The sequence below is a fragment of the Salarias fasciatus genome, chromosome 10, assembly GCF_902148845.1.
Source record: "Salarias fasciatus chromosome 10, fSalaFa1.1, whole genome shotgun sequence".
Classification (NCBI taxonomy): Eukaryota; Metazoa; Chordata; class Actinopteri; order Blenniiformes; family Blenniidae; genus Salarias; species Salarias fasciatus.
The window spans coordinates 8,597,822-8,619,826 of NC_043754.1; the positions used below are offsets into that span (position 1 = coordinate 8,597,822).

At 41.4% G+C, this 22,005-nt stretch overlaps 1 protein-coding gene across 2 annotated transcripts in view; it reads right to left on the bottom strand.

Annotated features, from left to right (window-relative positions):
- The window catches only part of LOC115395142 (roundabout homolog 1-like), an 85,656-nt gene extending 64,977 nt beyond the window's left edge, over window positions 1–20,679 (bottom strand). The window contains exon 1 of one of the 2 annotated variants that reach the window (XM_030100536.1): window positions 20,114–20,679. In XM_030100536.1, coding sequence (XP_029956396.1) covers window positions 20,114–20,171 — 58 coding nt within the window. In that variant the 5' untranslated portion in view covers window positions 20,172–20,679. The remainder of the gene's footprint in view (window positions 1–20,113) is intronic. The other variant, XM_030100537.1, reaches the window with a different exon arrangement.
- Between the last annotated feature and the right edge of the window lie 1,326 nt (window positions 20,680–22,005).

Consider the following 22,005-nt stretch of genomic DNA (forward strand, 5'->3'; position numbering starts at 1 on the left):
ATCCAGGTACACAACGCCAAAGCTTCAGTACATCCTACGTTCCATTCATCTCTTTCCAACCCCCAGTGCAGCCAAGCACGCACAGAAGTCCAGCGCCAATCCTGTCCACGCACAGGCCTCCTTATACTGTCTGTTCATTTTCCCTCATGGATGTGGCAAACCTTGGAGTGGATTCACCGTCGAAACAGCTACAAGTGTAATTTCTTCACACCACAGTGATCAATTCATTCAATACCTGCACACAAAACAAACACATGCATATGCTAGAATATATAGAGAGGGTAAAACGATGGACACATGGCATGCGACCGATGTTTACACGCTTTACTGCTGGGTGAGAACACTTCACTGTTTTCTCAGGCTGCTGCAAACTGCAGCTTGCAGTAATGTGCCAATGGCCTTGTAAAGCAGATAATCACCACCGTGCACAAGAGTGATGAGCTCCTACACACCTACTGCAGCCAATGAATCCCTCACAGACAAGTGTTTATCCACAGACACACAATAAATGTGAAGCATATCATTAAAAACGTTTTGAGAAAAAATGCTAACATTGCCATAATTTTTCTCCATATGATCAAGAAATAAGTCCAGAACAAATACAGGAGTAGCGTTTGCTTTGATGAACACTTCCAAATCCAGAGTTGAATGTCAGATTTGCACTTCCTTTGTTTGTTTTTCACTTCTCAGTAAAAGTAAGTAAAAGCTGCACACTAGCCTCAACAAAAGTAGATTTTTTTTTTTTTTTTTTTTTCTTCACAAAAGGAATGTAATTACCTTTGGAAAAAACGCTCCTCAGAATAGGTTTGGAACCCTGAAGCAACATAAAAAAAAAAAAAAAAAAAAGGAGCAAAGAACAAGAGCAGAACCTTTGTTCACCCTTGCATGGTGTAAATGCAGCCTGCAGGTGTGCAACAATGACACCTGATTGGTGATGAAATCATGACCCTTCTACAAGGCAACAGTTTGAGAAAGTACTACAATAGAGACCCTTCGATTTACAGAGTAGAACCCCCGTAGTTAAGCAGTAATTTTCAATTTACGAGGCATCGTTTTCTATTTTTCTTGGGCAACAGAATTTAATTAATACAACACAGTCATCCTCTGTATGTGGACATGGTAATGCTGCTCTCAAATGAAGCATCAGGGATTTAGTAAGCTTAGGAAGATTTATTCATTCATTCATTTTTCAGTATGCATAAAGGAAAAAACGTGAGTGGGTAGAGATTCTTCAAGAGTCTGACGGTAACAGCACAAAGCTTATTTTTCAAAAGCAATGACATAAATGACTTAAAACTGAAGACTATCTGTTTGATGTGAAAATTTAAGAAAAAGCAGTGAATTAATGTAAAACCATGTGAAGGAAAACAAAACACATGGTGTAGTTATGCAAACCAAACCACAGACGTGAGAGGCAATACCACCCACAGGTTTGTGCGGGAAAAAAAAAAAATTTGATTTAATACAATTTTACACATCGTCTGGATGTTTAGAACAGTATTTGAACAATATAAACACGGCAGCCGCTGCAGCCTCCCTCCCCTGTTTACACCACACATCCTGCCTTCCTTGTTCTTAATTGTGTTGGGTTGATGCCTGGGGGTTTGTGGAGCTCCCCAAGCTCCCTGGCATTACTGAAAGGCAATATCAGCCGGCCACAAGTGGCCCCCCAAAAGACTGGGCTTTATCTGCAAAGGGCCAGCAGCCAGTATAAAATCACTATGCAAAAACATGCACACAGGTGCACAATGGAGAACATACATGCATGCCAAAGGTCATTTGTAGCACCTGGGCAAGTGGAAATACGTTGTTTTTTTTTGTTTTGTTTTTTTTTTAAATTCTGTCAGTCATCCCTGAGGCACGTCTGTTGTCTTGTAGGAGATGTCTGAGTACTTTTGTCTCAGACCGTAAGGAAAGAGGTGAGCAGACAAGCCGGTCTTCCCCGTAACCGAGCGTCCCTCTGGAGAATCGCATAAGATGTGCGGCGAAAAAAAAAATGAGCAGAGAGCCATAGCGCGTTCAGATAACAAGTTGGGTATTTTGTATGTTGTGGCAGAAAGCAAGGCAATAGGGAATAAATTAAAGGAGGAAAGGAGGAGGGAGAGAAGAAGTGATAGAGGGGGAAGGTGGGGGCTTTAAAATAACAAATCATGAGCACCCAGATTGTAATAACACAATGTGAATGTAATTTACTGCGACGTTGGTGGTCTCGGATCAGCCCACCCCGGTGTCATTTACAGTACGACGCTGTATGTATTTAGAGGGCATGAAAGAGGTCTACTATGACTGTTTGGATCCAAACCAATGAAATATTCAGCAGAAATATCAAGTGTCACAATCAAATCAGGGTGCCGTGGCGAGGTCAGGGAGGCTGACACACACCAACACACCTTTTGAACCATCACTCAGAGTCTCGGGTTACACCGTTCAACTCATATTCGCGTTCAAAAATGTGCATAATTGTCTCTTTGTGGTGTGGCCAAACAAGCGGGCGCTACAACAGTGACGGTGACATTTATTCATGTCGAACGCAGCAGACTTAGTGTCATCCTTTGATGCTGCTGACAGCTGGATGACACAATCAGCTCGCTTGGTAATTCCGATACCAGGAAGCCTACCGGAGCCACGGCGGCGATAAATCTCCACCCGGGGTGCGGTGGGGGATTACCTGTGCTCGAGTGCCATCTCCGCGCTGGAGGAGCCAGGAGTCAGGAGGAGCTAATAAAGGAGGGCAAGATTGTGTAGGAGGCTTAAGAGTATGTGCAATAAATGAAACGGCCGTGTCTTGTTAAGCCGCTTCCTTTTGTTTCAGTCTGTGAAAAGTCATTTAGCTTTCTGTTTTAGTGACCCATGGGCTACACCGTGGATCAAAGTCCACACTTTTAATGGCGAGAGAGAGATTTCCACAAGCTTCTGAGTTCAGAGCACGGCTCTTGTAAGTCAAATGACACCGTATGTTGCTTGGGCTACAAAATAACAAAAGAGGAATGGAAAACGAGGAAGATTTGGAGGCTGAAAGAGAATTTAAAAGATAGCGCTGCAAAAAGAAAATGTCCACCGCAGCTTTAAAAAGAGCAGCTGGACATGGGAATGAAAAAAAAAAAAAAAAAAAAAAGCTGAGCCAAACTGAGTTGTTTGAAATTTCAGTTAGTGGACAGAAATGGAAAAATGTTGCTTTAAAATTCCTTCACTTTTGGCCCAGCGTGTCGCAGTTTCACAATAAATAATGGCTCGAGTATAAATTTATACCGCTGAATAAATCTTCTGTCTGAATAGGAAATGAGTGCTGTCAGCATTTCCATTATTAAACACACTTCATTGTTCCAGACAAGTCAGCTCTCAGACTCTGTGACACTTGACTCACAAGAGCAAAAGTAGTGATGTGAAAATTGGATGATAATATGTAAGTGTTGGCCGTTGCTGCGGCAGCTAAAGCACATTTGATTATACTGGACTGTCAGCTAAATATCCAATGAATTGGATATGGCACTGGCAATGCACCAAAAAAAGGGTTAGAACAGACAGAGAGGGCTTGTTCTATAAATGCCACGCAAAAAGGTTTAACTCCACACAAAAGACTAAATCACACTCAAAGTGATCGCTATTTTTAAGCCATTCACATGTTCAGCAGTTCATTTTCTGAGTCATAATAAACTGACGACGATGAGTAGATAAAGCCTTAAATCAGATCCTGTCGACACGGCGTGAGTGGAATTTGCATGTTTTCTCTCTGAGTGTTTTTTCCTGGGTATTCAATTTCTGTCTCTACAGTCCAAAACACGCTTTTTGAGGTTTACAAAACATGCATTGACGTCAGAAGTGTCTCTACACTGCTTAAGGTTATGAATATAAGTGTGTGCGATTGTCTCTCTGTGGTTTCCCTGTGATAGACTGGCTGTTCCAGCATGTCGTGACCTCAAGTTAGGTAAAGAAGAGACAGATGAGTGGATGCAAAACCAATTTGTGATCTTGGCAAAAATGGCTGTTTGTGTCTTTACTTGTTGCACTAATTGCCGTACTGTAAAACTTCCGTTCGGAGATGATTCAGCCCAGCAGCTCTCAGCCTGGAGATATTCAAGAGCACATTGCCTCATAAAATCATCACTTATTTTCCAATTCACTTTCTTTTTTTTTTTTTAAGGAATTTCCCAATCTTCATGCTGAAGTAACCAGAGCCTCCACTGATTAAAGCTTCAGATCGATCATAAACAATACCAGAGCGGCATTGATTGTCTCGGCTAATTCTTGGCAGCGAAGCAAATGAGTGTATTTCCAGAAATATCAACACACAAACACACATGCGCGCACATACACACACACACACCATTCATTTGTAAAGTAAAACACAGAGAACCAATAAATGCCAGACATTCTTTCTCAGGCTGTATAAACTACAATTAAGTGGAACAGTTGAACACTGTCATTCAGTCAAGAATGCAGGGGGGAGGAATGTGAGTGTGTTCCTGTGCCTGTGTGTGGTCAGGACAAGGTGTCTGCAGCCACACTCTCTCTTAAATTGATCTGATTTTGAGCTGCATCTGTACGTGTGGCTCACAATCGGGGAAAAAGCCATGAAAAAAGTCGAGTTATGATCCCACATAATGCGGTCATTCGGCATGTCTCCCAGCCACCTTTCCAATGGCACAATAGCGCAGTGAAGCAATCTCTGGGGAGGACAGTCAAGGTCACGGACATGATAACACCCTCCCGACTGCAGATGTTCAGGGCAAGATATGAGCCCAGTGAAAATGCAAGCACTAAAACAGAGCTGGCATTGTAAGCCTATTGTATTTACTGTCCTTCGTGAAAACAGTCATTATCTGTTATGACTGAACTTTAATGATTATACTTCAGATTAATTTACAGCGGTTCTCTATCTGTGGTCTGAGACGGCATTAAGGGTGAGTCGGAGATCATGGGAAGGTTGCAACACTTCGCTTGCCATGAGTTTGAGCACATCAAAAAATAAAAATAAAAGAATTAATATATATATTTAGGGGTACTATTTTTATCCGTTAGTCACAGTGGGTGTGTCCAACAGTGTTTGGGCAAATCAGAGATCAGACATGATACGCTGAGCCTTTCTTAGGCATAATCCAGGGGATCTCCAGTCAAAAAAAGTAGTTCATTTACTCACCAACACAAAAGCCTCATTCCTTGAGTATATAATGGATTTCATTGTTTACAATAACTTAGTGAAGAGACAGCGTGGTGAAACACTGGTTTGTCACATCCCAGCAAGAACACCTGGGTTTAATTCCAAGTTTATATGTTTCCTTTTAGTCAGCACAAGCTTTGTTCAAGTTTCTCTCATAATCCAAAGTAATTAGTGACTTTAGATTGCCTGCAGTCAGGTGAACATACAATATACAATGACGTGTTTATTACAATACAACGCATTTTAAGTCCAAGAATGCAAAGTGCATCGAAAAAAATTATTTCATTCAGTGTTTTTCAATATGCGTATTGCACATGATGATATTGCATTACCTATAAATGTGCAAAATATTGTGCATATGTGCACACTTGAATAACTCTCTGCACTCGATTTAAACTCAAGTATGCGTGTGTAAAACTGGCTGCACACTTAACATTGGCTGCACACACAGCTAACAGGACTCACTAAGGAACGCATCGTAGATGCAAAATAATACCAACAGTATACATTCATACATTAATTTACGATGCAGTGTGGTTTACAAGGCCTGAAAACATTTGCATTGTTTATGTGTCTGTTTTTAAAACATTTGAAAAGTAGAGATGAGGCTGTTTTTGGTGGGGGTCATTTCATGATCTGGGCCCTACAATTTTTATTTGCAGGAATTTCAACAGATATTTCTGTGTCGTATCTCATTTTATATCTAGCAGATCATTCCTCATATTGCTTTTTCCTTATTTGTTTGCTTGATTCGGTTGATTTAACTCCGTCAATATGTTGCTGTCCGGGGCTCAGCGCTCCAGCCAATCACTTCATGGCCAGTGCAAGTAATAATGTGCACAAAATCCTGTTCATCCGTGAAGTCGCTCATGGTGTTATTCCAAGTTGATCACCCGCAAAACACACTCAAAAGGGCTGTGGAGGGCAGAGGTTCACAGGTTGAAATCCCACTGCAGACAGGTTACCACTGCGGTTCCCTGAGCCAAGCCCTTGACCCTCAACAGCTCCCTCAGCGCAGCACTGTGGCAGCCCGCTGCTGCAAGCACGTGTAGTTAAGGTTAACTGCAAATCAGATGGGCTAAATGCAGAGAAGTAACTTCCTCAGGATAATTCATAAAATATGCTTTCTTTCTTGCATGCCAAGAGTATTAAAGTGAATAAGGCTCTATGTGTTTATCCTGGTAACTCTTCTGAAGTGTGACCTGGTCATGTTAGCTGGAAAAGAGTTACAAAAGACGGATCAATAGATAGTTCTTGAAGCACTTTCAGTCAATTTGCATGGAAATGGTTTGCAACTCTTGTTCACTTTTTTGTTTTTTTAACAATCCCTCTTTTAAAGACCTGCAATATGGTAACATGGAAAAAAATACATTTTGGTTTGCCATCTGTTAAATGCTCACTGAAAAGGTAACAAGCATTGAAATCCCCAGGGCACACTCCAACCAGAACATTGCTGGTGCATGATAAACATCTGAGCCAAGTAGGTCACCAGGACACTTTAACTGGAGAATAAATCCATCATGCTGTCTATGACACACACAAAGGGCCACACATATTGCACCTTTCTTTCTGATGCACTGCTGTAGGAGTCTAATTTGGTGCATCAGCTTTGTTCTGATTCGAATCATGCATACATGAATGTCAACTGCATTGCTGTTCAGGTGTGCATGGCGTATTCTCAGCTATGCTAATTATGTTTTCCTGGTAATCACTGATTGCATCAAACACTGACAGCATGCACTACGTGTTTGTTCTTTGTTTTAATACAAATAAGCTGAGGTGGACGACAGTCGGGATTTACCTTCTGCATTTGGAATGAGAAACACCCCTTGAATACAACTGCCTGGAAAGGCCAGCGGCCCCTCTGAGAGGCTTATTCTCACTCCATTAAATGTTCAGTGGAAGGTAAAGTGGCTGTATAGGCCATTGATTATCACTCAGGCAGATCTTGAGAGTCAAACTTCCCATGAACAGAGCAGACGTAGAGGTACTCTGTTATTGTTGCAGAAACAAAATCGGCTCATACGGTCTTATTTGTAATTAAACACATCCATCATAGTTCTTGTAAATGCTCGATAATCTCATCATCTTGAACTGAAATATAATCCAAAGAATGGGTGTTGAGAGTCCATTCCTGACCTTCTGCGGTTCCTTCCTTCATCTCTTTTGAGGCTTGTGAGTTATGAAAATGTTGATTGAACTGGCTGCGTCAACACTATTATTACTTTAGCTCCATGCTGTGTCATTGCTCATCACAAGTGCACGTCTGCGTGACCTACATTCACTTTTGGTCTTAATTGCGCCCCTGGTAGCGGCAGTCCAGATGTGAAGTGGCTGTCAGACTGTGAGGGGGGAGAGACACTGCCCTGGGCTCCGAACTCATCTACAAACTGAAGCCCTCTGACGGGAGGCGGGCATTTCCCGCACGCACACACACAGATACAGAAACACAAAACGTTCATGGCCACGAAGCAACAGACAGCCTTGGATTCCTCCGCTTGCTGTTGTCCTTTTCTTTTTCTAATCCCTTTCTCTGTTAAAAAATTACTTTCCTGAAAAAAAAAAAAAAACATTCAGACACGCTCACGTTTTGTCTCATTTGTTCCATTATTTGTATTGTTAATGACTATTTGTCTAGATTAAACAATGGAACACTTTCCCTTCAAAGCAACAACACTGCTTGTTTTAATTCTGGGCTTTGAGGCTTTTTTGGAGATTGCATGCTCTCCCTGTGCATACATGGATTTTCTCCAATGCCTCTGAATGAAGTTGCAATGATTTCTTGTGCCACCCTTGCACAAGAATAAAAACAGGATTACTGCTTCCTCTCACAATACAAAGACATATGTGAGGGTAAGTGGTTGAAATAAATCTCTTTGTCTTGTCTGGCTGATGGAGTGACGTTCATCCAGACTTCACTCTACCTTTTATCCACTAAGTTTGTCTTTGTGGATAAAGAGGTGGTTCTCAATTGCTCATGCATTGTTCATGTCACTTTTTCTGAAAAATAAAGTAAAATGAGGCTCAAATTTGCCTTGAAACGTCTGTTATTGTAACAAAAAGACCAACTAAGTTCTCCAGTGGTATTTCTTTTGGACTCCACTTACAGTAAAGCATTTATTCTGAACCTTGGAAGCTCCCAAAGTCAGTATTAAGACAGTACATCCAGCCACGGATAATTATAGTTCAATGCAAGACTCACTCACTCATGATGTCTTGACTTTGTCAATACCCTGCTTATTAAAAGAGGAATGGATCTAATTTATCCCAACAATAAGCCCCACGCTTGGAGAGCACTCAAACAACTGCTATATACACTTGATAATACAGCTCTCAGGTTGGATTACATTCATGTAGGCATATTAAAGAAGCAAAATGACTTGTGCATGCATGAGGGAAATTGTGTGTCTATATCTCCGAGTGTGTGTCTAATTATATTTGTGTGCCTTTAATGACATTTGTGAGATTGCCATGTGCCCAGTGAAATGTGTGCACGCGGATTTGTGCGTAGCTAGATTTGCGTTGCTGCGTTACAATATGCGAGTGTCTCATATGTTCTTCAGCGTGACGTTTTGACTAAAACAGTCTGACACTTTTTTAACCTCAAAGAGTTCAGTCCCCAACTCCAGGATATTTTTTTGCCCTTTACGTAGAACTTCTGAATCACTCTTGTTCTGCACTGTGACTCAGTGCTATACAGCCTTTACAATACACAGTCGCAGTGCAGCGGTACTTAGAAATTTCAAACACATTACAGAACCGTGTTGGATCCAGCTTCATAAAACTGGGCCTACAGGCCATAGATTGTACATGTGTACAAATAATATTGTTAACAAACACGCATTATGTTACACGGGAAGAAATCTGTGTATGATCAAAATTACAGATTTTTAATATCACAAGAAAACACAAAGCAGTACACAATACACATATCAAGATGCAGACACACAATTCTCCACATGCACTCATGTCCCTGTGATAGTATATTATCCCCACACATCTATATCTGTCATTGAATGAATATTTTATAATTAACAAGATCAATAATGCAGTCGCCGGTCTCAGTGAGAGCAGCTTTGGCCAAAGATAACTAATTCCACCTCAAAAGCTCGCTAATTAACACACTAAGATGACAATGATAGTAACCTTCACGAGTCACTATGAGCAAAAATGAAATGAAGGGCCTGAGACATCACAAAGCCAAAGGCTGTGGGAGAAAGAAGAGCAATAAAAAGATTCTGAAAAAAATTCAAGAATCAAAAATGAGTAAATCACAGGAAATGTCCTTTCAAATTTTGGGTGTCCATTTACACGACAGTGGTGCTCAGAGGAATGGAACTTTTTGAAAACTGTCAGACTCCATCTCTGTGGGAATGGGGAAAACACAACTTTTGCGCGAGATGGACAATGACAACAATGGCATCCTCCAGAGTGTCATGACGCCCAGACCTTATTCTCCTGGCACTTGGTGGTTTTATAGTTGAGAGTTGTGTTATTTTGTGCATCTATCTGGCAGGACTCTCAGAACATCTCAGAACATAATCATTTTAATTCATATATATTTTAATGTATGTTCACTCACATCCTTCTCCGGTTATGAGGCACAAAGCGTGGGCTCTCTGAGATTCAAGATTCACAAAGTACATCGCACTCCCTGCTGATGGTGCTATCCGAGCTGTCCAACACCTGTCGGGTTTAAAAGTGCTATGTGGTAACATCTGTGAGCAAAGACCAAATGCAGGATAAATATCATTTAAAATGCTTATATAAATGTTTGCCTGTTGATGTCTAATGTCATTTGACTGATGAGACTCTCAGAACCTCCACTCCCACAAACTGGCCTTGTTCTTTTAATTGAGCCAGCAAAATTCTTTGGAAACCAAAGACATTTTCATACCAGAAATGTAATCATGACATTCTACCTATGTATTTTTCCTTTTCACAAATTAACACACCAACTTGGCAGTGCTTTGCGAAGTAGTAGCGTTCGAAAGGAATTTGTTTCTTCTCAAAACACTTTTGAATCTTTAGGCAGCAGTCGAACTGTTTCAAAAACAGCAGCGGCTGTGTGAGACATTGGCGGCATTCACGCCAAGGAACCAAGTGATCTTATCAAAACACAGCTGCTGCTGCTGCTGCTGCCGCTGCTGCTGCTGCCATATCATTACCTTCACTAAAACACAGGCCTCATTTTAAATATTAGAGGCTCTGCTTCACCACAGAAAACATAGATTTCATCAACCTGAGTCGGTGGCTGCGCTAAATCTCTCTTTTTTTTCCCCCCTAATTAAAAAATGTACCTGTATGTCGTCTCACAGCATAAAGCTTCAACACAAATTGTTGTTCTGCTCATTAAGTAGGATAATGCAAAGAGAGCTTCAAATTCACTCAGAGTTTGAGTGAAATGAAAGAAGAGTGTATGTTTTTCAGATGCTTTTTGTTCAGCATGAGCTGCTCGGAGAAGCAGCACAGCAAGAGGCAGTAAGGCATCACAGTGAGGGAAAAGAAAAAAAAAAAAAAAACAGGAGTCAGAGTTCACCAAGGAAGAGAATCAGCTCCTGGAAGTCCATAATATCCTGACCTCTTGCTCTCATTGCAAACCTCCAGTCACTTCCCCTGCACATACATCATCCTGTACGTCCTGACAAATTACTTTTCATCGAAGGATTGACGTGCGAATGAACAGACTTCAAATTCGCCCCGTTTTTGTTCTGCTTTTTGTTTTTCATGTGAGGAGATAAAAGCTTATCCTTCCCAAAAGCTTTACCAACAGATTTTCAGAAGGTGATTAAAAAAATGCTGGTGCGGTATTTATCTGAGTTTATTTGTATGAACAGCTTTCCATTTGGCTCAGTTCATGGCGCTGCTGTTGATCACACACGTTGGCACAGGCTCGGCGGTTGGGTGTTGACGTAAGACACACATGCATGGTTAAAAGCCCCGCTTTACAGTTTGATGTGCTGCGTGGACGGCGTTTTGAGAACATGACCAAAAAAGCCTTTTCATGTTTTGGGGATTACATGGAGGCTTTCTGAGGTAAGAAATATTCTGTAACTGTAATTTGTAATTAGAAAAAGTATTTTATTGGAATCTAAAAACATATACTGGAATACAAAGGTCTATGACACCAAAAATGTACATTAGATTTCTCTACTTTTAGAGATGAAAAACCATCTTTCTACTCTTTTTCTCTCCACTGTTGGGTAAGAAGGAACTAGATTTGTTCTTTCATTTCTCTTTTGGACATTTTTTAAACAAGTAAGGTGATTCATCTTCAGCATTATTCCATATTCATCGAAATAAAAGCATTCCAAATAGAAAGCCTTTAAACATGTGTTCAACGTGGCCAATTTTGGAGCATAAAAGAATGTGACACATTGTAGCGTTTATAGCCTAAGCCAGGGGTGCCAAAGACATTTTAGCACAGCCGCCACATACAGTCCAATTTCATCTTGAGTGGGCCACATTGGGAAAATAACCTTTAAATTTAAGCTTTCAAGTTCTTCTTTGTTGTGGTGGGGAGAACGTGTGATGAAAATGTCTGTATTTTTACAAACAATTACTACTGAAGAAAAATTACAGTCCAAACACCAAACCTATTTTAATGTACCAGGTGGTATAATAATACGTTCTGCTGCGAAATAAAATGAAATGTCAAAAAGGCTGCTTCTATAGCTGTTGCATTGTGCATGTTTTCACAAACTCAACTGGACAGCATGGCTTTGACGCAAATGCTAGTTTGAATTTTCAGCTAGCTTTCATGGCAGCATCACCGATATCTGCAGCTGGGGTCTCAGTGTTGTGTTGCGCCTGCTACTCTCGAGAAAGTTGTTTTAAAACAATCAACGCTTTGTTTGAAATTTTTATTATTTGCTTGTTGCTTTGTTGGGCCGGATTGGAGCCTCTTGCAGGCCAGGTTTGGCCCACGGACCTTATGTTTGACACAAACAAATCAATATATCTTCAGTGTAAAGCTCTTTGTGGTTTTTACCTGTGAAAGGTGTGAAATAAATTAAATGTACTTGCTTACTTACTGATATACATTCTGTAATTGTTGACTGTTACAGTTTTACCCTATTTATAAGTCTGTCTATTGTACACCTCCCATAAATTCTGTTCCAAAAATGTGTCTTTAGATAAATTAAGCAATAGCTTTACCCTCCATTTATTTAATTTTTTTTAATATATTTTTCCTCAAAAATGAAAATGAAAAAAAAAAATAATGCAGAGGAAAAAGTATCAGCCCCTGAAGGTTGTGTGATGGATGTCCCCCGAAGGAAAGCCAATCCCACACTCTAAACACTATAACGAGTTTAAACAGCTTCAACACTATCGTTTCATTGAACATGCATTTGGTTTGACTCAATATAATTGTAACAGAAAAAAGTCACAGAAAAAAAATATCTGATGCCAATCTTCCACATCGCAATGAAGTAGCTGTCTGAGGTGAGCAAACCCCTGCAGGTACTGTAGCTGATTGGTGAAACTCAAATCTGTGGCAGAAAATCCGAGGCAAAGGGAACATCGAGGCTGTGAGAATGACGATCTGAAGTTTTCTTTTATCTCTGCGCTGGTACAAATTCTGAGCATGAATTAATTACTGTTTTTCGCAACACAGCCACCAAAGCCTGCAGATGTCACAGGGCCTAACGCCTTCACACATCCCGGTCCACACCACCTTTCTTTCTTACCATCTAATTAACCTGAGGCACATTTCTTATATATGATGCAATTCCATTGCCCATCACGCCGTTCTACATGAGCCCTGAAATGAAGGCCTGCGAGCTATATTGAAACCCAGCGCAGGAAGAGAGAGAAAATCAAATTGAAGAAGGCCAAACGTGTCTCTGGGATTCTCTTTTTTTTCATATAAATTCAGTTTTATTAACTATAAATAAACTCTTGAGGTGAATGAAATTGGCAGATTCTTGATGACTCTGAAGAAAAAAAACATAGAAGATTCAATCGTTTGTTCTTATGAACCCGACAAGTTAAAAGCAGCACGAAAAAAAGGATTCAAAAGTGATCACAACTGTAGCACTGCTGATCAAATATTCTCCAATTGTAGCACAATAAATCAGTTTTTTGTTTCCAAATCATGACATGACCTGAGTGTCTTTGTTTACTTTTAAAGGCTTGATTAAAATGAAGACATATTATTTCACTGACTATATTTTAATAAAACCTGAACTGTTAGACTTGCTTATTTGCATTTCGTTATGACAGATCATTACTTTACAAAGACCTCACACTGAAGGTGCTGATAGTCAATCCTGCAAAAACATTACGATATCCGTACTGAAAGAAATACTTCACAATAAATCCTTATACTGGCACCTTCGTAAATATACCAAAGAAGGTGTCAGATGCCACAGCATTGAGCAAGTTAAATGCAAAACTCACTTTTAGACGCCTCTTCTCAGTTAATTATGCTCAAAGACGAAAAAAACAGCAGTGGTAAGAATAAGCTGAAGAGACACGGTCAGCATCTCGCAGTCCTATCTCCCACAGGCCCTTCCACACAGCTAATGAGAGTGCATGTCAAAATGCGCAAGATGCTTTGAGAGGCTGCATTCCAACATTAACTCCTAGCTAATGAAGGTAACGCTAGGTATGGTCTCCTCGCTGTAATAACAAGGTCAGTCCTGAGGGCACCGCGCTCATACCGCCCTATTGATCACGCCGCTCGCTCTCTTCATCATTCACGGAAGGCCTTGACAAGTCAAGCGAAAAACTGTGTTTGCTTTAAATATATTATGATCAAGGCTGTCAGGTTTCGTTCTAATATCTGAATTTTAAGTAAATGACCAGAGAGAAGCCCATAAAATCAGGCTCGTCAGTATTACCAGCGCACAGACGCTTGGTTCCACACAGCCGAGGAGCTGACACCGTGCATGTTATCTGTCATGATGCCAGCGTCAGAAAATATCCAGCCTGATGAGAAGCTCCTCTCATCTCTTCTTCCAAGACATGTTTGGCAGCTCGTCAAATTCATCTCAGCGAAAGGACACTAACGAATCTTTTTAAGGCCATAATGAAATAAAACTGGAGCCTGAATTTTAAGTCCACATGCATTTTCTGAATTTTTACAACATATTGTTCTGACTCTCATTTCCAATTCATGCTGTCATTGATGTTTGCACTTGAAACTCGATCAACTCATGCTGCAGCAGGCTTCCATAATGCAAACTGACTCTTTTAGATGCAATAATAAAACTACTGACTCTGACATTTTTGCCTTATTCCGGGTTGATGTGTGAATTTCATCCAACCACACAGCATTTCAGAGGCTAAGTACTAATAATAGGTGTGCTAATTAAAGCGATGTATGCATGTTTTGGACACTTCAGTGAGGGATGCTCTGGTGGGAAAGACTTCTTTCTGCTGCAGGCTTTGAACCCTGTCAGTAATGACAGGCTGAGACAGGAGACAAATGAAGGAGAAAGATGAGAAGGACTGAGAAAATGGCAAAGGGATAATCTGCACTACTGATGCATTCTCTCACGAGCGTAAGCCATCGCTCTTTGTTTTCTTAAGCTAATCTGAGGTTTAATGCACAAAGCTAGCTTAATTGACGCTACGTGTGAGAATGCGGCCATTTTTCATGGGCGTCGGAGCGGGAGCGTGACAAGACTGCAAAAGATCCATCAGAAAAGGGTATTGATTCGATTGATTATTAGACGCCTGACTGGAGAGGAGATGATTCACAGAGGGAACCTAAAGAACCGTTTCGGAGGTCATACCACTGTGACCTTTAAAGCTGTCCTTTCAAAATATTAATTCCACCAATTACTCTGAAACCGGAATCCTTAAGGAATACGCGCTCACTTTTAAAGATACTGCAGCCGCTGCAGTACTTCAATCAATGCTACCACACTGACACCTTAAAAGGTTACAGCACTTTTCAGAGACAGAGTTCGTCTGAGGAAAAACAAATGCCTGGGTCAGCGCGTCCTGACGATCAGAGAATGAAAAATATATCTGCACACAGTTTAACACTTTGATCGCAATATGTTATAATTATTACTGAAAACTTCACCCTAAATTATGGAGAGCAGATCTATTTACTGTAGTAATTACCCCAAAAGGCCTCAGCAAAGACAGAAAAGTGGACACTGACCTTAGAAAATCGAAACTCTGGCCAAAAGGGCACAAAACAAACCAGAGAAAACCACAAACCGAAGGGAGTTTCTGAGCCTGGAAGTTCGACTGTCCAGATGAGCGCAGCTATAGCTTTAGAATCGAAAGTACTCTTTACTTTTTTGACTTTAAAGCGACTATTTTACATGAAAAGCACAACATATTGGAGGAAAAAAAACATCAATCACTTGCAGATGGTACTTAATATTTTTAAAAAAAAACTAAAAGCAGAATAAACTAGATGATGAACATTAAAGCTGCCTTCAGTATTGTTTTAACAAGGCCATGTGCTGGTCACAGTTACTTCAAATGAGAACATCACCTCTTTAAAGCCTGATAATTCACTTGAAAGAAGTAAAATTGCTGAATGAACACCTAAACTACACCAAAATGAGTCAAAAAGGTTGAAACAACAAGGGGAGGTGTGGGTGGATGCTGCAGGCGAGGAACCTGCTACCGTCGTAGGGCAGGCAGAAGGCGATCGATCCCCTTCAAATTGAGGAGCAGTGTGTGCACATGTGCCTTACAGTTGTATGTGTGCCTGTGTGAAGGTGTGATGACCTGCGTGCTCGAAGCCCAAAGGCACTTGCCAGAGCTCCCAGTAGCTACGTTCTCCCCGGATCAGCAGCTGCACTCTGCAACACTGCACTACATGAAACCGGCGAGTAAACAAGTGAGGCAATCATGAATCACAACTTTCAGGAGACAATCTGATAGGGCACAATAAAAACAAGCGTGTGTCGACACCATTACATATGCATTTATGCACATTCAGGCAGAGCCAAACAATTCCAGCAACATCTGCAGGGATTTGAGGGAGCAGAGCGATGCAGTCTTAGTTATTCTGCTCCGACAGTTCCTGGTGGGCGAAGTTCTCATGAGCAAACACTTGTGTCAAACAACGTTCATGTGGCCTGACCTCATTTCTACACAGCTTGACTTTGCGGATGCCTTGAATGACAACGAAAGCTATCACCTGAGATTAAAGGAGTTCGTAATCAGTTGTGGACTAGAAAGTCTGGAGATAACCTTCAAAGCAGCACCGATGAATCCCCAGGAAGGAAAATAAATTGCTAAAAAAAAACCTTAAAGTCCATCAAAGCTGAAAAACAAGGTGCGCCCAAGCATATGCATACAAAAATTATCCAGCATCGATCTTTAAAAACACATCGCTTTCAACGTTATCAGTCAGTGTGGATCAAGAAGATCTAGCTACTTGAAGTGTGTGAAGAAATTGGAAAAACAACATCTACAGCGATGCTTCTCAACCGAGCAGATGCCCACTGGAGCTTATTAACTGCTTCATTTCTATGGAGCACTGGAAAGAATTTGACAATTTTATCCAACAAACAATCGGAATTCTTGCCAGCCTACAAAGATGTCCTATCGGCCGTATCGTCCACGGCAAAGAAATCCTCATTAGCAATGGGACTCAGCTCATCACTGTCACCATCACAAAGACTACAGGGTGTCTTGTTAGCTTAGGGGAGGACACAGCAGGCCAGCTTCCCCACAATCAAGCTTAAGGTCCAGCATCCGTTAACAAGTGCGGCGCAGTATTTTGAGTCTAAACAGTGAACCTCTCAGAGCCGCGAGTACTGGTCACTAAAGCAGCATGAGTAAGTACACGTGAACTCTGACCTGTGTGCAGCTCAGTCCGACACGGCGGCCAGATGTGTCAGTTAAAGCGATCCCTGCAGGGCTGCTGCACACACCACTGATGGAATGAGGCTGTGCTCAGCAGGTCTCCCAGCCCCTCTTCTACTTACCTCGCCACAGATAACACACGGATGAGAGGGATTATAAAGGTAAAATATGCCTCGGTGGACCTGCGTTACTTATTGCTGAAGCAATTAGCTCAGTTATTAGCTTAGCTGGTGAAGTTATTGTGACGATCTGGTGTTCACATTGAAAGCACAGTTGTAAAACAACCATCCTAACACAGATTTAATGTCATGGGCAGTTCTTCTATTTTCCTGCTGTTCAATTTTTGAGGACGTGTTTGTAGACCGGCCAATAAAGCAGCACGAATGGCAAGGCAAAGCACAGCGTCACTCTGGGGATGCATAATTAAGATCTGTGAGATGGAAAGGAAATAGCCATCCCAACACAAGGGTACGCTTTTAATGACCATCATTTAGATTATTACATTTCATCCAATTACCATCGGCAGATTTATTATTAAGAGATTAAACCCCCAACTGAGGGGACTTCTCAGTTTTTAGTCGATGTTAAAATCAGTAAACACAATAATATCATTCTGCTTTTAAAGATAAACAAAAAAACTATTTTTATGCAACATGAGAACATGAGGCAAATCATTCCGATTATAATTAAAACCTCTGTTAACACACACACTTCAGACTATTCACAAAATTAATGCTTCTTTGGGGGGGGGGGTGTCTACTTAAAGATCACTATAAAACCCTGCTAACCGAAACTATAAAATGCATGACTGTGCACACTATAATGATTAAAATATGTAATTTCCTGCAGAAATTTAGAATCAATTTCTATTTCATACCACTGGATCCAGATTAAGGTCGCAGGGTGCTGGAGAAAATACCAGCTGACTACAGGTGAATTCAGGGTGCTGGACAGATCATCAGTCCATCACAGTGACGGTTATTTGGAATAACCATGGAGAACATGCAAAGCATCCGGAAAAAACCTCCAAGACCCAACCAAGGACATTATCACTATGAAGTGAGAGTAATGATCGCAGCACTACAGCAGGAACGGTAATTATCTGTTTTTGTTTAGTTTTTTTCCAAAAAAGGCTTGTTAAGGCACTGCAGGCCCTCCTGTGATTTCTCTATATGAAGCCTTGCACTGGCCACCTTCCCATTGCTAACAACTCCATCTGAGCCAAAGAATGAAGTCACACTGTGAGTAAAGACCTTTGTGTTATAAAATTCATAGTACATTTACTTCAAGGAAGTCCAAGAGTACCGTACCTAAAATCAAACAAGGCGAATGTTTTATCCGGCTTTATCCTTTCTGCAGACAGTTTGCAGCACGCAGTAGGGACAAAAATGGGCAATTTTCTGTGCAATTTAGCATATTCACACATAGTTAAAATACAGAGAGCAGGACGTAGCTCTCAAACCACTTTGGACATGCTTGAAGCGTGCTAGACTGTGTGGTGGTTACCAAATTTGCCAGTCTGGAAATTTACAGACAACAAACTGGAAAATTATTGTCATGCACATATTTGCACTCTTGATGTGGACAGGCATGCCTTTGTGTGTTTCCCTTTTTAACTTGCCACTGACATTCAAGAGAATGAAGGGCTGTTTTATGTCCACATGTTAACACTGTACATTTTTTTTTTGTTTTTCTTTTCGAACCAGCAGTGCTTGGAAACGCATTTAGCACATTATCTTTGGTTTGGACAGTGTCCTTAATGCTTATCATAATGTTATTTTTCAAGAGTGGCGTCACATGCAGGAGTAGAGCTGAACATGTATACTGTACTCGGTGAGGTTATTTCAGCTGTCACTGAAGCAGAAACTTTGGGGGGGAAAAAAATCCTTTCCATGCTGTCAAGTGGAGGAAGTCGCACTGTAGATAATGCCATCGATCAGTGTCAGACATTTATGAAAGAACTAGCAGAGAAAACACTGTTTCTTTCAGCCTGTGGCCTCTGTTAATGTCACTGACAGCTGTCTTTGCCTTGTGGAGTGAACACAACTGGTGCCGTCAGAAAATGTGTAACAGAATGAAGAAACCGTTAGCACATATATATATATATATATATATATATATATATATATATATATATATATATATATATATATATATATAATTTCCATGAAGCCTGGTCCAATAATCCAATGGAAGCAACAATTAGAAACTTCATCTTTTGGCTGCCCCTTTCAGAGGTCACCTCATAGGATTGTCACCACTATCTGACCGTCTTCCCTCCCTCCTCTGCTGTTACAGCAACCATCCCCTGCTTCACTACATCTATCAGTCTCCTCTAATGTCCTTCTCTTCTCCTCCCGCCTCTCTACTCCATTCCCAACATCCTTTGTCCGACACATCCTCTATCTATCTCTCCTCACCACATGCCCAAACCATCTCAAGGCTTTATCTCTAAGCTGCTCTTACAGCATGATCCAAAACTTTTTCTGTACACCCCCCACCCACCACCACCACCACCACCACCACCTGTGATATCAGTGTTATATCAGCTTGTGGTAATTTTCGAAGAATTAACCTTGATCCACCAAAATAAAAACACCCTAACACCCTGTAAAAACCCATCAACATGTGTAATCCAGAGCTTTTTTTTTCCTCCACCCTGTGTGTCTGTCTCTGATTTCTCTCAGTAAGAATAATGTTTAACCGTGGTTGGTGGCTGATTTCCCAACATGCAGAAGGTGCCAAACTAAACACATGCAGTGCATATTATGTAGTCGTTGTGTTCTGACTCTGAAGATAGAAGGTGAGAACTGCTCAAATGACTACCCCCTGGCACTGGATCATGCAGGGAGGCTTATTTTTCCACAATCTACACACTTAAAATATGCATTTTTTTCGAAACTCATAAATGCTGATTTCACAGAATTGAAGGGAAAATGCTGCAGATGGATGGGTCACACTTAACTGCAGCATGGGTCAGGGGGCACAAAGGCTAATGATACATGCTGCTTGCACAGAGAAAAGGTGATAACAATATGCTCAGATGCGAAAATTAGCCTTCCTCTCTTACTTCTTTCTAACTTCTCTTCCTGCAACTTGCTTCTAGTTTTCAAGAACTCAAGCCGCCTGAAAGGGCATCAACGCGCAAACGCAATATAAAACTCATACCTGAACAAATCCTGAGCAATGCCAGTAGACAGTAAATTCCTGCGAAACCGACAGGCATCTCTGAGAGCCGCTGGAAGCTGGATATCCAGTTAGAATGAGTTTTTTGTCTGTGTCATCTAAATCAGAACTTCTTCGGAGGGTGGAGGAGAGAGTTCCTGCGCTCCTCGGCGGCGCTCGGATAATAACGCTCAGAGTGGATTTCTGTCTGATCCAAAGTTCAACTCAGTCGGAGACATGGTTTGCGGGACACCCGACAAGTAATCCAGTCCAGTCCGCTCGGCTTTCCTCCGCTCCCCACGCCGAACTCCTCACTTCCAAACGCCGCCAACTTCGCGGAATTCATCGGTGATTCGCCGGGAGCTCCACTTTGGAAGAAGATTTCCCGAAAAAGAGAGAGAGAGAGAGAGAGCGCAATGATCGAGGAGAGGGAGGAAAGGAAGGAGAGATGGAGGGAGTGAGGGAGGGGGAGCGTCCACTTGCAGTCACTTTAATGGTTTAAATGTGCAGCGCTGCCCCGGTTTGGTGCGTCTGGCACTGGTTGGATGAGGCGCCGCGCGTCTCTGCGCACAGAGCTTGGCTCGGTTTTTTCCTCCTCAGTCAGAGGCTTTTCTGTTGTGCAGAGGAGATTCCTGCGAGTTAGGCACCATTTAACCGCATGTGAGGATACAGCCAAAGAGAGTGGCTCCTCTCAGACTTTGCATGGAGCTCATTCTGCGAGAAGAACACTGTCACATTACCCCAAACTATTGATCAAATATATAAAAACCCATCACTACATCAACTCGGATCACTAAGTGAAGTGGAATAAATGCCAGCTGCCTTTGTTTAAAGTGTCCATCATAACTCTGATGATATGAAGAGCCTTTTGTGAATTGCAGATCCCCCAACTAAACCGTACTTAATATTTCAAAAGTGCGTCTGTTGCTGAAAGTGAACCGAATATGACCTTGATGAATGATTTATGCTATTTTTATCTCTCGATCAAGAGGGACGTGCACTGTATTCTTATCTAAGACAAAAAAGGACAAGCTCAGGCAGCACACACAGAGACAGACACACACATCCACCAAATATACTGTGCTCCTAATGAGCCAGAAAAGCGAGCCTCCGTGCACACTGGGCTGCAGCCGCATTGTGCTCCTGCAGACAAAAATCGATCACGATCTCACCCTCTGACCTCCCAGCCTACCACTGGGAAATTAAATGATATTTTAAAGTGCATTAGAAATGTAATGCCTCGTATATTATGTCCCGATATCACGTTGAGGCAATAATCACTCGAACGCAATGATATCATACCTAAAATTAAATGCATTTTAAATTGATAAAGATAAATTATATGAAGTTCAGAGCTGCAGCGTGTCTGAAATAGAGAACTTCAGGAAAGATGTGCGTTTATGAGCAGGTCAGGACTCCATCTGCTGGTGGTTTGGCTGCAGCACACTGTGAGGTGCAACGTTTCTGACCTCTGCTGGTTTCTGTCTCACAACCTGTGGTGTTGGAGCCAGCGACCCCTTCAGAGCTTGTCAAAACTGGATTTGCACACGTCAAAGCAACCATTCGAAATGAATCTGCAAACTCACCAAATGCTTTTCTTTCAAAGATTTTTGAGCTGATGCTGTGTCACACGCCACAAACACTTTTCAATGCATTTTGTATTTTTTTTTTCTTTTTTTGCCCAAGTTTTATGATAACTGTTGAAGTTAAAGGTCAGAGTGTGTTCTCTGTCCAGTCACCCCACAGCGAGATCTGTAAAGCCTCGGTGGATTGAGCATGCAGGCCACATGACACAAAACAAACACACTAAGCATGTGCCTAAACTTCTACAATACCGAGCATGTATTTCAAAATCTCTCCACAAAGCCCACTGAAATCACTCACAGAAGCAAACA